Genomic DNA, 17,497 nt, shown 5'->3' on the forward strand with positions numbered 1-17,497 from the left:
GGGGGGAAAGAGACGTTGCTGGGGCGATCATGGGGTCCTCTATTTCCAACAACAAAGACGGAAACGTTCGACAGAATAGAGCGGCTGTCCTTGCCGAGCGCGGGCGCGACACCACCACGCAGGCCAAGAAGGCAGCAGAAGCACAGGGACAGACACAGGTTGTTGTGGGCTGGACCAAGCGGCAGTGCGGGCAGTGCCTGCATTTTGGGAGGGCGCAAGCACCAAGGCCCGTATTCGGGACATCGAGGTCAGACAATCCGCGATATCGAGGCCGGCAATCACCAAGGCAAGAGACTCACTCAGTCCCAGTCCTCGCGCTCCTGCTCTTCCCGTCGCTCCAGGGCCACCCGCTCAGCGCGGTCCTTCTCCCATTTCGCTGTCGTTGCGGCCAGGTTGTTGACGTATTTGAAGAGGATCTCGTTCTCGGCACGCAGCTTGCCGTGCTCCTGCTTGGCGGTTTCGCAGCGGCGGATTTGCTCTGGGTGAAGCAGACCTCGCACGGATGAGTGATGCGTCGCCGGAATGCAGTCGTATCTCGACGAAGCTCAGGATGGAAGCGTCGCACCCACAGCCAGCGGGATCGCACGCAGCCTGGGGGTTGGCCAGTGCAATCAGTCACGCCAACACAAAGATGCCTGCAATCGTGATGGGAGCCACAGGCGGATCGGCAACAGCGGCCGCGACGGTATCCCTCAGTGCCAACTGCGGCTTGCTACTGCGGACGTTACCTTTGATAGAATTCTGGAATGCGAGAATGTTTCTGGACAGCGAATCAAACCAGATGAGTGTCAGCACACATGGCATGGTCGGCATGTCACGAGCAGCAAATGCAGCTGCATCGGCCCAGCGCAACAACAGAATAAAAATGCACCATCCCAGCGAAAAGAAGCAGACCCATCGGCATGGGTTGAAACGATGGTTACTTGATGAACAGGAATCGGTCGAGCTCGGAGGCTTCGGCAGATAGCGGCGGGTATGGCGCGGTGTGGCTCGATTGTGGGGATATGAGATCGTCCAGCAAACTCGGACGGTGCGATGGCTCGGCTGCGATGGTGGCCGACGACAGAGACGAAAGCGATGACGGTTTGCTGGCAAGGGCCGGTTGCTGGCTGAGACGAGACCGAGCCTTATGGGCGGACCCAGGCTGTGAAAAAGGAGACGGGATGTGCTTCGATGGCGGCGCCGCCGTTGGGGTGATCGGCTCGAAGGACCAGTCCAGCAGCGTATTTGACGAGGGTGGAGACGCAGCCGGTATCCTGGGCAGCGACGACGAAGACGACGACACTGACCGGCTGACGAGGGTGTCTTGCGAGCTCTGCGGATGGAGCTTGATGGGTGTAAGCGGCTTGGACGATAGGAAGGGAGATGGGCAGTTGGAGTTTGGGGGTGTCGTCATTGACATTGAGCCCGGGAAGGAATATCTGTCGGACGAGCCACTTGCAGGGGTATCCGACAGGTCAATGAGCGATGCCATGGCTATAACTCTCGGATGATGATGATAATGATGATGGAGATGACGATGGTTGAAGGAATGCGATTCAGGTGGCAGATTCCAGCTGCGGCTGCAAAGGGCAGGATGGGATTAAGGCCAGGTAACTTGAGCAGCGGGAATGGCAGCCGATATCCACGGACGTTGGCAAGTTGAGCAGGACAAGCAGAGGACGCTTCACAGCGAACAGATGGGTCGCTGATAACGGGGAGAAAAGGTGCTCGACAGACGCAGGTGCGGCTTTGGCTGGCGAATATGGGCGGTGAGTCCGGAGCAGAGGGAAGGGAGGGTCTGCAACACAGGCGGCGATGGGTTGTTTCGTGGTGCTGGTGTGGCGATTGTCGATATCCGTGGTGGTGAGCGCCGCTATACGAGGCCTATGTCGTTCGCGGTGCGGACGCCGTTCGTGGTGCGGATGTCGTTCGTGGTGGATGTCGACCGGAAGCTGTTGTGTCCGCGATGAGAAGCGCAGGGAAGGACAGAGAAACATCAGCCCGCTTGGCCCAAAACAAACAGAGACCCGGTGGCGCTGCTGGATCGAGCCGGCACACTCGATCCGGCTCCACGCACAGCCACAGCCGTCTCGGTTTTGGCAGGCCGCGCCAGGCAGATCGCCCGACGCGTGAGGAATGAGGAATCGGCACAGGGCAATGCCAAGGCGGCGGCGGCGGCGGTGGTGGTGGTGGTGGCGAGCCCGAGGGGCGATAAATCGTCGATGGACTCGGATCGTGTGGCCGGAGTGGATGCGGCGTCGGCGGCATCGACAGCCATGGTCCTGCCGTAGTGCTCCGGCAGCCCTGTTTTGTTGTGGCATACTGATTCTGAACGCAGGGATCGTCAGGGGAGGGGGAACTAGGGTCTGGTCCCTCATAGCCGCCAACGTGGCCCAGCACAATCCGCTCGGCTGTCTATTCCCTTCCCACGGTCGTCGACCACGGAGACTGCGCTGGCTGCACATTTCAAATCGACTTGGGGGAGACCGTCGCTGCGAGTGCGGGCGACTGCACCAGAATGCAGCGGACTGCCGCCGCACCACGGGCCCATCGACATCCAAACATCCTGCGGGCTGCCGGGTTGTTTGGTGTGCTTGGCGATCCGGCAGCGACGTGTGGTCTCCTGGGCGACAGAATCGCAATCGGACGGCGGCAAGGGTGCTGCAACGTGCATCTGGTCTCCGCCAGAGGCCATTGCTGGCAGCCGACGAACGTGCGCTGTATAAAGGTGCTGAGCAGGACCGCCGTCCGCAGACCGATTCCTGTTTGCTCGTCGTATGGACCGCAGAAGCCCTGGTGCTGCCGTTGCCTCGCAGGCACATGTTCATAAGTGAGTGCTCCTCCTCTGACTTTTGGCAGGCTATCTGGGATGCTTGGCCGGCTATCTTTGGGGCCAGGCCTTGTCGGTCGGAGGATGTTCCTTGGTCGTCTGAGGCCCTTTGATCCTTCCTCGGTCCCCCTTTGATCGTCCGCGGCTCTTCCTCGGCCTTCCTTGCCAAGGCCGGCTCTTGCGTCCTTCCACAAAGGCACTCGCGCTCTTGGCTCTGCTGTGGCCAAGCCCGACGGCCTTTCCCACGAGGACGCACCGGCCAGCGCCGCGGTCCCTGCGTCCGTGTTGGCCATATCTTTCGAGCCCATCCACCACCGGGCCACAAGGCCAGAGGCACGCCAACAACCGCATTCGAGGCACACACCGGCAACATCCAGCACAGGAGACCGCACCCAAAGCCCGCACGACAACACCGAGCACAAGAGACGGCGGCCAACACAACCAACAGCCGTCCGAGGCGTCACAGGCCGGCCACGCATGCACACATCCTCTGGCCTGCCAGCAAAAGACCTCGCCACCGTATTTTTTTTCCCACACCCATGCCCCATCCTCCTCCATGTTGGTTCTGCACCCCACCGGCCTTGCCCAGACCGCACTCACGCCACTAACCTTCGCGACCTTCTCAGTTGCCGCTTGACACAATCCGCACGCATCCACCACAACAAGCCATCGCGCAAGTCTGCTCCCCCCCCCCGGCCTGCATATAAACATTCGACCGCTCCCGCTCGTTGGCTACCCTATCTTCCCTCCTCTTGGGTCGTTACTGTCCCAAACCTTCGCGGCATCCAGGCCCCAACGGATCTCGACCAGCCAACCCGGACTCGGTGCTGTCTTGTCTTGCACCCTTTATCGCAGCCAGATCGCAGCCAGATCGCTCCTGTTCATCACCCCCCCCCATCCCGCTCGCCGCATCCGATTGCTCCTGCTTTCTGCAGCAGAGTCGCCTTCCACCACAGTCCAGGCCCAGCCTCGCTCAATAGCCTCTTCCCCGGATCCCTTCCGCCAGCCCCACCGCCTCCCTCCTCTGTCTCCTCGGCACCGCCCGTCTCCCAGCTCGCCATGTCCTCAACAACCCCCGATGAAAGGCCTCTCCCCCACATCCTGTCCGGCGCTTTCGTCGAGGACCCTGTCTCGCCAACGTTGAGCGCTCCCCCATCGCCCCTCGTCAACGCCTTCAGCTCCAGGCGCTCGTCCCTCGACACTGCCTCGCTCAACTCTGTAGCCATGTCCACGGCTCTGCAGACCGCCGAGGACCACTATCTGCAGACGGCCTCGTACGGCGGCCACCCGCTCAAGAACTCCGTCTCGCTGCCGACCTCCCCCATCGCCCAGCTCGATAGCACCATCGCCGTCTCGGAAATGTCCTCCAAAATCATGTTCCCGCCGCAGATGAAGATGAACCTGGCTCGAGCTCTCTCACAACACCAGAAACGCTACTCGTCGCTGGCCCTCGACAAGCTCGCCCAAGCCACCGAGGCCGAGGTGGCCGCTGCCGCCCTCGCGGACCATGCTCGTGGCTCGACGCCCATCTTTGACGACGAGGGCACCGGCTACTCGAGATCCTCTAGCATTGCGTCCTTTGACCAGGCCATGGCCGCGCAGCCGCACGCCAAGCTCACCCAGAGCAGCGACGACTCTGCCGGCTCTACCCTGTCTTCCAACAAAGACGAAGCCTCTGCCGCCTCCGGCCTGGGCTCCGTCGTCTCCAGCCCAGACTCGCAAGCCCAGAACACCACGACCCTGTCCGTCGACACCCTCAACCTTGAAGCCGCCCAGTCTACCTCCATCGTCAACCGCCTGAGCGAGACCGTGGCCCAGCTCCAAAAGGGCCAGCTCAGCCAGAGCGAGCGCTTCGAGGCCGTCAAGTTCATCGTCGACCACATCCAGCACCACCCCGACCAGAAGAAGCGTACGGACTATGCAAAGTTTGCCGTCAAGACCCTCAAGTCCATGATCACGCTGAATTGCGATCCTGAGATCCAGTACTATCTCGGCAACCTCTACATCGGCGGCGTCCCTGGTGATCCCGCTCCCCACAAGTCCAACTTCGCCAAGGCATACAATATGTACTCGTCCGCCGCCAAGAAAGACCATCTCGAGTCCATCTACCACGTTGCCCTCTGCCACGAGCGAGGCGCCGGCACTTCCACCAACAAGTCCAAGGCTGCCCACAATTACAAGAAGGCCGCGATGCTGTGAGTGTGCACCCCCCCCCTCGGACTGCGATGCAACCAAACGCCCTCTGGCTCCGAACTGACGCTCTTCTCACATTGTGCCCTCTGTAGCAACCATCCTGGCGCCATGTACCGCTTGGGCATGTCGCTACTCCGCGGCGATCTCGGCCAGGCAAAGAATGCCCGTGACGGTGTCAAGTGGCTGCGGTTGTCGGCCAAGTACGCCACCCCAAAGTATTCGCACGCCCTCTACGAACTGGCCATGCTCCACGATCAGGGCGTCCACAACGTCGTCTGGACCGACCACGAGTATCTGATCAACCTCCTGACCCAGGCGGCCGCCCTCGGCCACACCGCGGCGCAATACCGTCTGGGCGAGGCTTACGAGTATGCCAAGTTTGGTGTTTCGGTCGATCCTGGACGCAGTGTCTACTACTACTCGCTCGCCGCCTCAAACGGCCATCCCGAGGTGAGAGTCGGGCGCCTCTTTGGCTCTCGCGGATGTGTGCAGCGCCCTGTCTGGATCGCAGAATCGCGGACATTGTCGTTGCCTGCGAGTGGCTGCCTGCGTTCGCGCGGAAGATAAGCAGCAGCATGCTGTGAAGCTCCCTTGTCGGCCAGGCCCCCCCGGCTCATCGGATAAACGCTCTGCTTCCGCTTGGCGCCTGACTGACCGCCCTCTCGCGTGGAATATCTCTGTCCACAGGCCATGTTCGAGCTCGGAGGCTGGTTCCTGACCGGCACCGACGACCCAAACACCGGCTTCCATCTCGACCAGTCTGACTCGGATGCCTACTACTGGGTCTACAAGGCCGCCGACAAGCACCGTCTCCCCCGCGCCATGTTCGCCGTCGGCTATTTCCACGAAACCGGCGTCGGATGCGCCGTCGACCTCGAAAAGGCCATGGAGTGGTACAAGTTGGCATCGGATGCTGGCGATCCAAAGGCCATCAAACGTCTCACCGGCAAGGATCCTGAGCCTCAGCCTACCGACACCAACAAGCGCGGCAAGCGATTTATCCGCCGCACCCTCAGCAAGAGCAAGTCCACCAGCTGCACGATCTGCTAATCCTTCTGGAGCCCAGTGCTGCCGCCGTGTATCCGCCTACCTCTGTCCTTGCTGCTTCCTGCTGAGGCCCCCCCTCGACTCACCGAGGACCGTCGTTGTCGACGTCGTCGCCGTTGTTGTGCAGCCACGCAACTCCACTCTCGCCTGCATTAGTATACTTTTCGACCGCTGCTTTGTGCCCTAATTGCGAAGACCCACCCAACATACATCCCCTCGTTTCCTTGCTGCCTCACTTGCGACCCTCTGCCTTTGGCTTTTCTTTTTTCTTTTTTCTTTTTTCTTTTTTTGGGTAAGACTCGACGCCAGCCAGCCGGCCCGCACTGGTAACTCCCTCCCCCCCCCGTAACATCGACTCATTCCATGTGTTTCATCCCTCCCATATACACACGCCTTCTCCGAAATCCATTTCTGTTCGAAGCCAATACACATACATAGCTCCATCATCAAAGCAAACCTTCTCGCGGGCTGTTGCTCGTCCCAGGTGGCTGTGAATGGCTTCCCATCGATCGTGTGCAATTCGGAAGGGATGGCGACGCCGCTGGTCACCGCAGCCTGGCTCGCACTTGGGGGGTTCCCTGACACAGACAGCCACGGCTGCCTTCCTGCACGCTGCTCTCGAGGCACTACTTGCAACGAAAAGTACAAAGGAACCGTGTCGCGGGAAAGGGGGTTTATTGCTGGCCCTTGGCGCTCTTTTTGCTCTTGACCTTGGTCGGCGTCGAGGCTTCAGGAGAATCGTCCGCTGCCGCGGCTTTCTGTTTCTTTGATGACTTTTTGGGTGTGGCCTTGCTGTGCTCGGTCTCGTCGCCATGGCCCTTCTCGCTCGCTGGCGACTCTGTCGTGACATCGGCAGCCTTGGCTTTCTTTTTCTTTTCGGCGGATGCGATCGGGTCCTTCTTTGCCTTCTTGGCTGAGCCCTTGGTGATTTCGCGGTCGCCGCCCGAGACTGACTTGCGCTTCTTGCTCTTTTCGGCCACGTCAGGGGCATGATCCACTTCCATGGCGTTGTCGTTGGGCTCGGATGCCTCCTCCTCCTCCTCTTCCTCGTCGTCATCGTCAGCTTTGGCAGCGTCAGCGGGCCGTCGGTACACAGCGCCTTCATAGTCCAGCACGCCCTCTTGGGGAGGCGCCTCGGCTTGCTCTTCTTCTTCACCTTCTACTTCCTCGGTCGAGGCTGGAGGCGGCTGAGGCACCGGAGCGGGTATGATATTGGAGCTGTCCACCAGGCCAGTTTTGTTGGGGTGGCTCACGAGACTGCCCACAATCGTGAACATGTCGTCTGCCCGAACAATGCTGGCGGAGATGAGGAAGAGATTGGGCGATTCATTTCAGATCAGCAATAGTCGAGTGGAGTGGAGCGTAATAAAGGAAGGCAAAGTGGGCCTCGGTCGCAGCTCGGCATAGCCTTGTCGGATCTAGCGACAATTCCTTCTGCTTTGAACCCTCACGATGAATATCGACAAGCCCGGCACGACACGGCACATTACATTGCTCGCAAGCACAGTGGCGACGGGTGGCGGCGGATCACAGACAAAAACCACTCACTCCAAGACGGTAAATCGAATGATTGCGTTCGAGTCGATGACGGATTTGTCCGACTTTTGGATCCAGGCACTCTGTTTGCTGTCCCATCGGAACTCGGACTTTCGGATCTGATCGGCCGCAATCGAGGCATTGAAAACGCCATGGACGAGCAAGCCGATATGATCCGACGACACTTTGTTGACCACGCCGGCTGTGCGATGCAAGACAGAGATGTACGGACATTAGACAAACGCACCGACCGACCGACCAAAGGGAGCCACATGGGCGTGGCCGACATGAATCGGTTTTGCTGAAAGTCCGAGAGGACACAAATCGTACTCAGAATCGAAGACCGCTCTGGCGCAAAGACCGTGAATCGCACGGAGACGTTGAAGTGGGTGTAGGGGTTGTCAAAGAGGATGCGGCCCGATGACTCCAGTAGCTTGATGTTTTTGAATGACAGAACGACACCCCCGACTTCGGCGACATATCTGCATCGACAGGGAAGTGCACAAATCGGCGAAGGAAGCCCGAATGGTTCGTGTCAGCGACGATCCGCAAAGTGAGCGACGCGTCTGAGACATGCCGGCAAGAAGCACCATCACGCAGGCCGTTGGATCGGAAGGGATCTCGATGTGAGAGCGCCAGCGGCGGGACATGACCGAACTGGGGAATAATGTGCATCCCAGTACATCCCAATGCATTCCAGTACATCCCAGTACATCCCCGTCTGCCCAGCCGCAGCCTCGCGGTGCATTTGAGTGGAGTACCCGCTCATGCTGTTTGGTCGGCAAAGCCAGGTGCCTACCTCATCAGCAGGCTGTTCAGGTAGTGTGTGACTCCCTTCATGGTTTCGCCCACGAAACGAGGCGGCAGATGCACGAGCAGCGTGGCATCGACGGTCTTGAACTCGCTGTGCAGCTGGTCGGCCTTCTTGGTCTGCTTCTTTTGTTTGGCCATGATGGTCAAGGGCGGCGGATTGGTGCAAAAATCAAACGGATCGAGCGGCTCCCTTGAGAGCAAGGCTGCTTGGAGTTCGTTGAGACGGGGAATGGAAAGGACTTGCGACAGAGGCGATAAGGGCCGACGGACTTGTGTGCTCGCTGGCTCGGCTGACTGTGAGGGCGATGGTGGTGGGGTTGGTGGCCGGACCGGGCGGGGGATGGAGGCGCTGTGATGCAGATGCCGTCCGTCTGTTTCCTGTTGAATCGAGCTGGCTCGGTTCGGCTCGGCTCGGCTCGGGTGCAATGAGAGTGCGTCCTCGGCGAGAATGCGTCCTCAAAGGCGCTGCGGGCTTGCTCGACGGTGATCCTGGGAGCAAGCGATGGCCGATGCCCATTCGATCTTTGTGCTGGGGCGGCACAAAAAAATCGGGCTGGCAGGACAAATGAAGGCCATAGTGCCAAAAACGGCTGTATGAAGCGCGTGCTGCGCACCCAGATCCCTCCTGGCTGGGGACATCGCAATCGCCTCGATGCAGCGAGCTCATTACGAAACGGGGTCCTTGCAATTCATGACCAAAGACAAGTGTCTGGATCGAGGGTGCGCACGCGTGGATCCAGCGCTCACGATATCCACCAGTGTTCGCAGCGATCGCTCGTGTGTATTTGAGTTCATGCCGTCCAAGATTTACCCCCCAGAGTTGCGGCCAACAGCGCACATAGAGACCTGTCGCTCGATAATGGCGGGTCGCTTCGTACAGAGCACTGGGCAGTGGGGGGGGGCAACGTGCATTTGTCTCCAGCATGCGCCTTCATCCTCACGACTCTGCCGGATCGTCTGTCCTTCTGCTACGACCCGGGCCCACGAAATCGCTTGCTGGCAGCTTCATAAGCACTCCGGTAGTCGCTGTTGGTCTCCAAGATGGCCGAGTCGACCATCAGCTTCTCCATCTTGCGACGCAGCACTCCGGCTTCAGCCGGGTGGTCCTTGTAGGGCTCAAGTACAGTCTGTAGGTACGAGCCGACTTCCTTCAGCTCCATGTTGGTCAGCTTTTCGAGCTCCAGCACTTGGTTCGTCAGGATCTCCACCTCCTTATCCTGGCTCGGAGGCATGTTGACCGGAGCCAAGAGCGGGCCGATCTGTGAGACAGCAATGCACAGCGAGATGTATAGCTGATGAAAGAGCACCAGCTTCTGATGAGGAGTTCGCCAGGTGAACAGCCATCCGAGCGGCTCCTGGCCAGCTGGGGAGACGATCGTCTGGTATTCGAGCACGCCAAGAGCAAAGAGACCGACGAAGCGCCAGTATTTGCCATATTCGCCCTTGCCGAGGACCATCATGACCAACAGCACAAAGGCCGTGACGACGTAGAAGTAGTAAAACGAAGCGAGTGACGCCACTGTGTAGTCCCTCAGGGTTTTGCAGTGAGTGCAGGTCTTGACCAGATCGCCAAACTTGTCTGATTCGCAAACGAACCATCGACCGAGAGGGAGGGAGTGTGGGAAAAGACAGCAGAAATGGATCATTTGCTGTTAGAGAGCTGCAGCCACCACTCTCCCTCATCACCCAGCCATCTTCGAGATTTCGTCGCCTCTCCCCTCAGTCCGCATCCACAACCAGCATCGCAGGGTGGGTCAGTATTGCACAAGCCCGGTGGTCCGATGCGTTCGTGGGTGGAGGCTCCTTCATTCGCAAATGGGCCTCTTACCATACGCCGTGCGGGTCAGGGGCTCCTTGAGGACTTCGTATCCGTTCCGAATGCTCAGGTAAACTGCCTCGTACTGAGCACGGAGTTCGGGCTGTCGATAGTAGGCATCACTTGGCGTGTTAAGAGCCATCATGTCGACCAGCTCGCCGTGTCGAGGATCCATCCATCACCTACATCGTGCACTTTATCGGGATGGAGTTGCAGCGATAGAGACCGGTAGCTAGATTTGATCTGGGCCGGAGTGGCATCGAGGGGAACTTGCAGATAATTGTAGTAGCTGGGGTCGATCGAGCGTTCGATCTGGAGGAATAGACGGACATTGAGCGCTGGTGTCGTCGACCCGAGCGCCGCGCTGACACTGCCATTGACTCATATAGCGGCTTGGGCGGACCGGCAGTCGAATCGGGCCTCGGCTCTGGCCAGCGCTGTATTGTCTGGTCTTGCCCGAGCGAGCCTCACCTGGACGGTTGAGTAAACTAGGTAGCCCAGAACCACGGATATGTAGATCAATCTGGCGTGTTGCTGGAAGCGACGATGGTTGGGCTGGGGTGGGTGCTTGAAAAACAAAAAGTAGATGGCTTTTTGGATGAACTGGATACACAGAGAGGCAAAGGCGCCGATTAGGCGCTGCTGCATCCCCTCCCCGACACCGATAGTCATTTGTTCATGGTCAGCGCTCGTCGCCTTGCCTGGGTCGCATAGGCTGGCACGAGCCACCAAAACATGAACGTCTGCAGCTGGGCAAACATGGCTGGCATGGCCGAACAGCAGTCTTCTTCGCGAGGGCAGAGGCCAAGGGCGGCGGTAGATGCAGGAGAAAGCGGGGAGAGAGCTGGGCGATGGGTGCTGGATGCCTTGCCGATCAAGCCAAACCAGCCAGCACCAGAGCGCGGAGCGAACAAATGCCCCTCGTCCGGCGTCTTGGCCGCCGTCTTCTCCCTGGACCATGCACATCCCGAGAGCCGCCTGCCCTCGCTGCCATGAAGAGTCGCACGCCTCTCGGCCCAGAGCCCCCGGCACCTTCGCCTTCGGTCTCCAGAAAGGATATTGAGGCCGTCTATGACTTCATCTCCACGGCGCGGGCACAACCCCTCCGTCAGTCGGCAACGTCGGTCCTGAGCCTGTTTGCAACAACGAGCCGCAAGTTTGATCTGGCCAGTCTGCTCTCGGTGCTGTTGGTCGAGCGAGTTCTTCTACCACGGCCGGTTCACCGCATCGCGGCTCTATATGCCCTCTACGCCGTCTACGAGGCTCTTCCGTTCAAGGACAGTCCATTCATCCATGTCTTTCTGGACTACATCCCCGAGACCTCCCCGACCTCCTATACCTCGCCCATCGCACCCACCCCTCAAGAGTCTTGGCTGTGTCTGCAGCTCTTCCAGCCCGTCACAAACATCGACTCCCTGACGCCTCTCGAAATCACCGCCTTCGACTCGAGCGCCGTGCAGGACGAGATCGCCAAAGCTCCACATCTGCAGCGCAACCTTGAGCTCGCCCTCGGTATCAAACAGGACTACGACGCCGACATTTTAAACTCGGCTTCGCTGCGTCCAAGCATCTATGCCGTGGCCGAGCCCGATCTGCATGGGTAAGGGCCTACCGGTGGACTCAACGATTGCTGTCCTTGGGACTCGGGCCGATCCGGGCATCATTGAAGATGTTGGATGTATGTGCGGGCTGGATCGCAACCGCATCTGTGGCCCATGCGGCTGATGCGACGTCATGAGTTAGTGGCTGCTCGCCTGCTCTCGGGTGGTGTGATGTATACACCTGCCACTAATGCATTCTCGATCCAACACTATGCCAACACCCAGGGACATTGTCGAACCGACGCTGTCTGAGGCCCTTGAAGCTGCCGTTGCCCTGTTCTGCGAGTATCCTGACCATCAATCCCAGCTTCTGGGATTCCGGCCCCCGTTTCCCCAATGTCTGCCACCGTCAATGCCGTTGCTGGATCATGAGGTATCGAGCATAATGCTTTCCACCAGCATCGGATCTTGGGCAAGCTTGCGGACGGAGTAACGGCCAAGGACACTGAGACGAAACTCATGCTCATCGCTTCGTCCGATCACGTTCTCTATATCTCGTCGTCAATACCAGCTTTCTTGGATACATCCGGCGATCCAGGGCCCGCTCATCGAGTGGGATCCCTCAATCGCATCAGACACCACCAAACGGAATGAAGTCAGGCAGCACCTGCTTGCCGGAGCCGAAACCCCGCTCAGCATTTCGCAACAGCAGGTGGGCTCCGAGCCGTTCCTCCGAACAAGCATATGCCTGAGGGCTCCAAAGCTCTGCTGAAACGGTGCCGCTGGATTTCGACGATACTGGCTGACCATCCCCTGCGTTGTTTGTGTGGCTGTCGAGTATAGCATGTTGCGAGCATCTTGCAGGCCGATCCAAATCTAGTGCTCCAATGCGGGGTCACCACAGGAAACCTCGTTGGACTCGTGGAGCACAACCCGTCACTGGCATTCGAGGCGCTCAAGAGCCTGGCCAGCGTCGGCCACATTGACGAGTGAGTTTTGGAACCTTCTGGATGTTCGGATGCCAAGAGTGTGCTGGCTGCCTGGATACTCACCAGTCTTGTCTTGTGCTGCGTTGATGGGCGTTCAAGGTTTCTGGAGATCCTCATCAACATGGGGGTTTCTCTGCAATCCATGGAGGTTGTCAACCAACTCGCATCGTCCATCGAGCTACCCTCGCGCTTCTTGCAGCGATACGTCTCCAACTGTATCTCGACATGTGAACTGATTGCCGACAAGTACGCCCAGAACCGACATGTGCGCCTGGTAGGCAGTGCGTGCATTCTGTTGCAAGGGTTTATTCTGTGATCGCAGCTCTACGACTATTGCCTCGATCAGAGGTGTCCATTCTCGAGTATGAGTTGTGGCTCGACGGTGCTCACCGCATGGTTTCAAGATGGGCGTCCATTTATGGCTACTGACATGTCGCTCGATTGTCGGCGACCTGTTGCAGGTGTGCGTTTTTCTACAGTCGCTCATCAGCAACGGGATCATATCGCCAATGGACTTTGTCGAGATCCAGCCGTTCTGCATTCAGTTCTCGAGAATCAAGGAAGCTGCAGCCCTGTTTCGCCTGCTGAAGCGAGGAAGCGACATCCCGCCCGCAGCTAAACCGTGGGCATAGACTGCTCTAGTTGGACTACTGTAATTGGATTGCTCTATTAGATTGCTCTATTTGGATTGCTCTATTTGGATTGCTCGTCCATACTGCATGCGCGATATGGCATAAGCAACGTTCGTTTGGCTGACGGAATGGTGCCCCGGCGAGCAAATTTCATGGGTGCGAGCGCCGGTCGATGCCATTCAATCAGATCGATAAGCATCGTTGAATCCACACCAACACACAAGTCATCCGCGTGTTGAGGTGTCCCGTCTCAACACTGGCACGCTGCAATGTCGGTGTTCATTGATAGCAACAGGAGACAGGAGTCAGTGACAGGGGAAGGGGAAGGGGCAGGGGCAAGGGAGGGGCAAGGGAGGGGAAGGGGCAGCTCTGTTTGTTTGCCCGTCCCAGGACAACAGAGAATATTCAAACGCGCCACCCGGCGGCTGGCCAGGCCTGGATGCGCAACTGGACAGCTCCGTCGCCTCGCTGCATCATCCGGTACTCTGTCGCCGATGCCCCTCGCTATCATCCACTTTGCTTGGCAACGGCGTCGCTGCTCGAGGGCATCCCAGAACCCGATATCCATCACTCCGAACCCATCGTCCGTTCCCAGCACACCCCACCGAGAGGCACTGTGCCGTCTCAAGAACGCAAGTGAGCATCCATTCCCAGTTCATCAACTGTGATGGCAGACTCGGACGGCGAACCCTCGGGGCTTTCCGTATCCACGGCAGTACCTACCAAACTCAGCGAGCAGCAGAGCCTGGATCTCAGCCCCGACATTAACATGTCCCTAACCGAGAAACTGGCGAGCGATATCAACCTCGCGAATGAAGAGGCCGAGCGGTTCAAGAATATGGACACTGCCCTTGGCCTCACCCCCCATCAGGCCATCCAACTCCACCGCCTGGCCGAGTCCATCAAGATGGCATACACCCTGCTTGCCATGAAGCATCTGCACTCGACCTTCGAAGATGAGTCCAATGGGCTGTATGACCAAGAAGTTGTGACGTTCTCTACCGGCGTGCAGCTCAACCTGGACGAAGAAGAGACGCGGCTCAAGTAAGTAATATGCGGCAGCACCTTGCCGACCAGAAAGGTGTCAGCCAAACAAAAGTGTGCCGAGACATGCCGACGAGGTGCATGGCGGCTGGGGCGACGATCCCCACCGAGGCCGTCCGAGACGAACCGGCTGGGGCAGATTGGCTGGACCCAATAACCACAAGTACTGCAAAGCGCACGAACACCCAGGGATCCCGAGGCTGGCTGTGGCTGCGGCTGCAGCTGCTTTGGTCCTGATTAGTAGTGTGCCGATTCACTAACCGTGTATGCACTCTCGCATCACCTGCACTCACTCGAATCCCCGATGAACACCATGATCCCATTTCACCATGTGCCTCGGGGCTCTAGTGCGGCCGTGGAAGCCTACACCATGTTCCTGGTCCAGTGCGGAGTACCCCGAGGCAGCGAGCGGTTCGATGCGGCCCTGGCAGCGGCCGGGCTGGGTGTGAGCACAATACTGAACGACCCCAACTTCCCGGAAGCCCCTGAGATTCCCGAAGTCATCACCGAGGAGGTCACCGTTAGCATTCCTCTGCCCGAGCTGTCGTTGATGCCCGTTGATGAGCCAGAGATCTCTTCTCCGCGTCGCAGCGAGGGCTCTCGTCGGGCTAGTCTGGTTGTTCGATACGCCCATCGGATATCGATGTGCGAGCGCCCGATCGATCTTGAGGACGTCGTCGAGACCCAGAACAGTTCCGCCGAGGACCAGGAAACGCAGCCGCCTGTGGGGCCGCCCGAGACTGCTGGGGATATACCTGTCATTGCAGAAACCAGCACACAAGCCCAAAACGAAGCCGTGACGGAAGCACAATCCGAAGCCGAGCCTGTCGCCGAGGAAACCGCGACCGAGCGGTCTGAGGCTACCAGACAACAAGACTCGCCGATTCCCAAGGCGCCGAGTATCCCGATGTCGAGCCCCGGTCCTGTGGCGGCATTCCCGAATCCCAGAGTGCGGCCACCCGCGACAGCAAGAATCCCAGGCGAGGGTAATGTCCTCCAGGCCAAGCTCTTCGACCCGCTCGCCAACCTCAACATGCCCAACCCGCCACGACCCAATCCAGTCGTCGGCACACGGTATCCATATTCATCCAAATCCAAAGTCAGCACACCCTCCGACGGCTTGGGTCCGGTTGGGCCGTTCTCCTACCGCATCCAACCAAGCCACCCATCTTCCAGAGACCCACGACCACCCACGAACTACGTCGGGGCGCGAGACAATCACATCGTCGGCCGAGGTGCTCTCAAGCCCATCCCAAATCCATCGGCCCCGCTGTTGCCCCAGAGCATGAATCCCGCAACGATATCAAAGCATCTGACCAACAAGCCGCTCAAGTACCTCCCGGAGCCGGTAGTACACGGGGCAGATGCGACGGATGCAGCAGGCCAGAAGGCCGACACTTTCGAGCCTGTCTCGGCGGCGACAGACCACGAAGTCGGCTCCGGCGTTGCTGGCGCTGTTGGGGCGACTAGTGTGTTCCCTGGACCAGGCTCGATATCGTCGTCGTCTGGACAAGGTATGCCCATGGGCAACCGATCGAGGCTGGGCGGGTCGACTGGCGATACCGCCGTCGTTATTGGCGAGCGCAGCCATAGCTTAACCGATCATAAGCGAATCGACCCCGACTATGCGGAGCCACTGGCATACCAATCCAGACTGGGTGGCTCTCAGCTCCGGATCTCCCAACCCGACAGCGCCCTCGCTGGTGCGTCGCTTCGGTGGGGAGCATCCCAGACCGTGGGTATCCGCGACCACAAGCTTCCGGTGCTCTCTCACCCCGGAGCCAAAACCATGAGTGCTACCTCTATCCTTGACGATCCAGAGCCAACAGCTGGTACACGAACCAGGCAAGGATCGGATGTTTCGGCCCAAGGGACAACGTGTGTGCCTGGGTTCTCACCGCAAGTAGAGTCGTTGTACATCGGTCGCTCGGAGGTCCAGAACGCCATGGCAAAGTCCCTGAATACTGCCATCCAGAATCGGAACCGGCGGCTTGTCGCAGGAAGTCTGGTACCGACACAGGGCAAGATCGAGCCGCTGAGGGGTGGCCGGCCCGGCCATATCACAGACATCAACCCTGATCTCAAGATTGGCCCCGCTGTCACGTACATCGCTGGGGATCATCGCACACTTCCGCCGCTCCAGCCAAAGCGAGATAGCCTCGAGCAGAAACCAGCCCCCATGTAGCGGGGGGAGTCTTGGCCTTTGGAACCTTGGTTGCTTGTTCTGGATACTGAATATACACATGGACATCTGCTTCGCTGGAGCAGCTCAAGAGCGCACCTCAGAGCAACGGAAGCATGTGCTTACTCGGTGTATTGAACCTGGAACTAGTGCAAACGCATCAATGGGTTTGTGCCCAAATATATCGAGGCCGGTGTTCGCTCGGTGCATTCATAGCACTGCGTCATGCCCAAGGGTTATACAGCTTGGGCCGGTTCCTGGTGGTGCGGCTGCCTTGCAAGTTGCTTTGCGAGTTGCCTTGCGAGTTGCTTTGTGAGCTGCCTGGAATGTCGGCCCATCGAAAGATGGCTTCCAGACCCCGGGCCATTTCCGCTGACCATCGCAGCCCATACCGTTCTGCGTACACCCGAATATTTGATCTTGGATGGATGTCATCAAGGCGATCCTCGACGGTATGGGAATCGCCTGCGTTCCATAGTTCCAGGTCGTCGGGTCCACCTTCATGGTGTATGCGGATGGTGACCGGGATTCCATTTGAAAAGCCAGAGTATTCGATCGAGTCTTCCCAAGTCTGAAGGAAGACCCGAAATCGCTTGTCGATGGTGCCGACCATGTTGGTGACGCTAAATGCTTGGCAAAACGGACACAGCTTGGAATGACCCGATGGGTAGGAAGCTGTTGCTTCTCCTGCCGCCCACACCTCCGAGTTCTGTCCGGGCAGGTTGCAGAAGAGCGGGCGATGGAGCTGGAGCGAGCTTGGGTCTGATGCGGGGCTACGCCTGTCGTCGAACTGCCACACCATTCTTCCGGTGATGGTTGGCTTGAAGCAATACTGGAAATAAGTTCCGGATATCCGCTGGATGCCGTGGATGAAGCCGTACGGCCCCGCTGC

The 17,497-nt window shown here is 58.9% G+C and overlaps 6 protein-coding genes across 6 annotated transcripts; 3 read left to right on the plus strand and 3 right to left on the minus strand.

Moving 5' to 3' along the window:
- Nucleotides 1–15: 15 nt before the first annotated feature.
- On the minus strand, nucleotides 16–1,953 carry BJ171DRAFT_511460 (uncharacterized protein). Its single transcript, XM_053111586.1, has 3 exons — nucleotides 924–1,953; nucleotides 729–760; nucleotides 16–478 (listed from the first exon to the last, which is right to left on the minus strand). Exons 1-3 carry the CDS (start codon nucleotides 1,472–1,474, stop codon nucleotides 300–302), a joined length of 762 nt encoding a protein of 253 aa, XP_052965063.1. The 5' UTR covers nucleotides 1,475–1,953; the 3' UTR covers nucleotides 16–299.
- A 2,449-nt stretch (nucleotides 1,954–4,402) lies between these two features.
- BJ171DRAFT_425894 (uncharacterized protein) lies at nucleotides 4,403–6,055 on the plus strand (the record flags this gene model as incomplete). Its single annotated transcript, XM_053107744.1, has 3 exons — nucleotides 4,403–5,007; nucleotides 5,098–5,455; nucleotides 5,693–6,055. 3 exons carry the CDS (start codon nucleotides 4,403–4,405, stop codon nucleotides 6,053–6,055), a joined length of 1,326 nt encoding a protein of 441 aa, XP_052965064.1.
- Nucleotides 6,056–6,692: 637 nt separating this feature from the next.
- BJ171DRAFT_157625 (uncharacterized protein) lies at nucleotides 6,693–8,885 on the minus strand. The gene is made up of 4 exons (XM_053105848.1): nucleotides 8,388–8,885; nucleotides 7,919–8,070; nucleotides 7,601–7,790; nucleotides 6,693–7,348 (listed from the first exon to the last, which is right to left on the minus strand). Exons 1-4 carry the CDS (start codon nucleotides 8,537–8,539, stop codon nucleotides 6,727–6,729), a joined length of 1,116 nt encoding a protein of 371 aa, XP_052965065.1. The 5' UTR covers nucleotides 8,540–8,885; the 3' UTR covers nucleotides 6,693–6,726.
- A 277-nt stretch (nucleotides 8,886–9,162) lies between these two features.
- Nucleotides 9,163–11,138, minus strand: BJ171DRAFT_569249 (uncharacterized protein). Its single transcript, XM_053113561.1, has 5 exons — nucleotides 10,919–11,138; nucleotides 10,689–10,820; nucleotides 10,404–10,529; nucleotides 10,230–10,320; nucleotides 9,163–9,980 (listed from the first exon to the last, which is right to left on the minus strand). The coding sequence occupies exons 1-5, from the start codon at nucleotides 10,985–10,987 to the stop codon at nucleotides 9,370–9,372; spliced, it is 1,029 nt and encodes a 342-aa protein (XP_052965066.1). The 5' UTR covers nucleotides 10,988–11,138; the 3' UTR covers nucleotides 9,163–9,369.
- Nucleotides 11,139–11,144: 6 nt separating this feature from the next.
- Nucleotides 11,145–13,603, plus strand: BJ171DRAFT_511464 (uncharacterized protein). Its single transcript, XM_053111587.1, has 6 exons — nucleotides 11,145–11,817; nucleotides 12,044–12,191; nucleotides 12,330–12,470; nucleotides 12,602–12,747; nucleotides 12,847–13,021; nucleotides 13,209–13,603. The coding sequence occupies exons 1-6, from the start codon at nucleotides 11,210–11,212 to the stop codon at nucleotides 13,377–13,379; spliced, it is 1,389 nt and encodes a 462-aa protein (XP_052965067.1). The 5' UTR covers nucleotides 11,145–11,209; the 3' UTR covers nucleotides 13,380–13,603.
- Nucleotides 13,604–14,576: 973 nt separating this feature from the next.
- Nucleotides 14,577–16,675, plus strand: BJ171DRAFT_511468 (uncharacterized protein). Its single transcript, XM_053111588.1, has one exon. The coding sequence runs from the start codon at nucleotides 14,728–14,730 to the stop codon at nucleotides 16,606–16,608; it is 1,881 nt and encodes a 626-aa protein (XP_052965068.1). The 5' UTR covers nucleotides 14,577–14,727; the 3' UTR covers nucleotides 16,609–16,675.
- Nucleotides 16,676–17,497: the final 822 nt, after the last annotated feature.

This window comes from Polychytrium aggregatum (genome assembly GCF_025602895.1).
Source record: "Polychytrium aggregatum strain JEL109 chromosome Unknown BJ171scaffold_27, whole genome shotgun sequence".
NCBI lineage: Eukaryota > Fungi > Chytridiomycota > Chytridiomycetes > Polychytriales > Polychytrium > Polychytrium aggregatum.

What these genes read in the sequence shown, in the direction of transcription:
- BJ171DRAFT_511460 (XM_053111586.1), bottom strand. Translation starts at nt 1,474, where the DNA reads ATGGCATCGCTCATTGACCTGTCGGATACCCCTGCAAGTGGCTCGTCC. An exon ending in GACCGATTCCTGTTCATCAA is followed by an intron (nt 761 to 923) that starts GTAACCATCGTT and finishes TTCGCTGTCCAG; the next exon opens with AAACATTCTCGCATTCCAGA. An exon ending in ATTCCAGAATTCTATCAAAG is followed by an intron (nt 479 to 728) that starts GTAACGTCCGCA and finishes TGCTTCACCCAG; the next exon opens with AGCAAATCCGCCGCTGCGAA.
- BJ171DRAFT_157625 (XM_053105848.1), bottom strand. Translation starts at nt 8,539, where the DNA reads ATGGCCAAACAAAAGAAGCAGACCAAGAAGGCCGACCAGCTGCACAGC. An exon ending in CTGAACAGCCTGCTGATGAG is followed by an intron (nt 8,071 to 8,387) that starts GTAGGCACCTGG and finishes CTGTCGATGCAG; the next exon opens with ATATGTCGCCGAAGTCGGGG. An exon ending in ATTCGATTTACCGTCTTGGA is followed by an intron (nt 7,349 to 7,600) that starts GTGAGTGGTTTT and finishes CATCTCCGCCAG; the next exon opens with CATTGTTCGGGCAGACGACA.
- BJ171DRAFT_569249 (XM_053113561.1), bottom strand. Translation starts at nt 10,987, where the DNA reads ATGCCAGCCATGTTTGCCCAGCTGCAGACGTTCATGTTTTGGTGGCTC. An exon ending in TAGTTTACTCAACCGTCCAG is followed by an intron (nt 10,530 to 10,688) that starts GTGAGGCTCGCT and finishes CTATTCCTCCAG; the next exon opens with ATCGAACGCTCGATCGACCC. An exon ending in ATCCCGATAAAGTGCACGAT is followed by an intron (nt 10,321 to 10,403) that starts GTAGGTGATGGA and finishes TACTATCGACAG; the next exon opens with CCCGAACTCCGTGCTCAGTA.
- BJ171DRAFT_511464 (XM_053111587.1), top strand. Translation starts at nt 11,210, where the DNA reads ATGAAGAGTCGCACGCCTCTCGGCCCAGAGCCCCCGGCACCTTCGCCT. An exon ending in AGCGTCGGCCACATTGACGA is followed by an intron (nt 12,748 to 12,846) that starts GTGAGTTTTGGA and finishes TGGGCGTTCAAG; the next exon opens with GTTTCTGGAGATCCTCATCA. An exon ending in AGAACCGACATGTGCGCCTG is followed by an intron (nt 13,022 to 13,208) that starts GTAGGCAGTGCG and finishes GACCTGTTGCAG; the next exon opens with GTGTGCGTTTTTCTACAGTC.
- BJ171DRAFT_511468 (XM_053111588.1), top strand. Translation starts at nt 14,728, where the DNA reads ATGAACACCATGATCCCATTTCACCATGTGCCTCGGGGCTCTAGTGCG.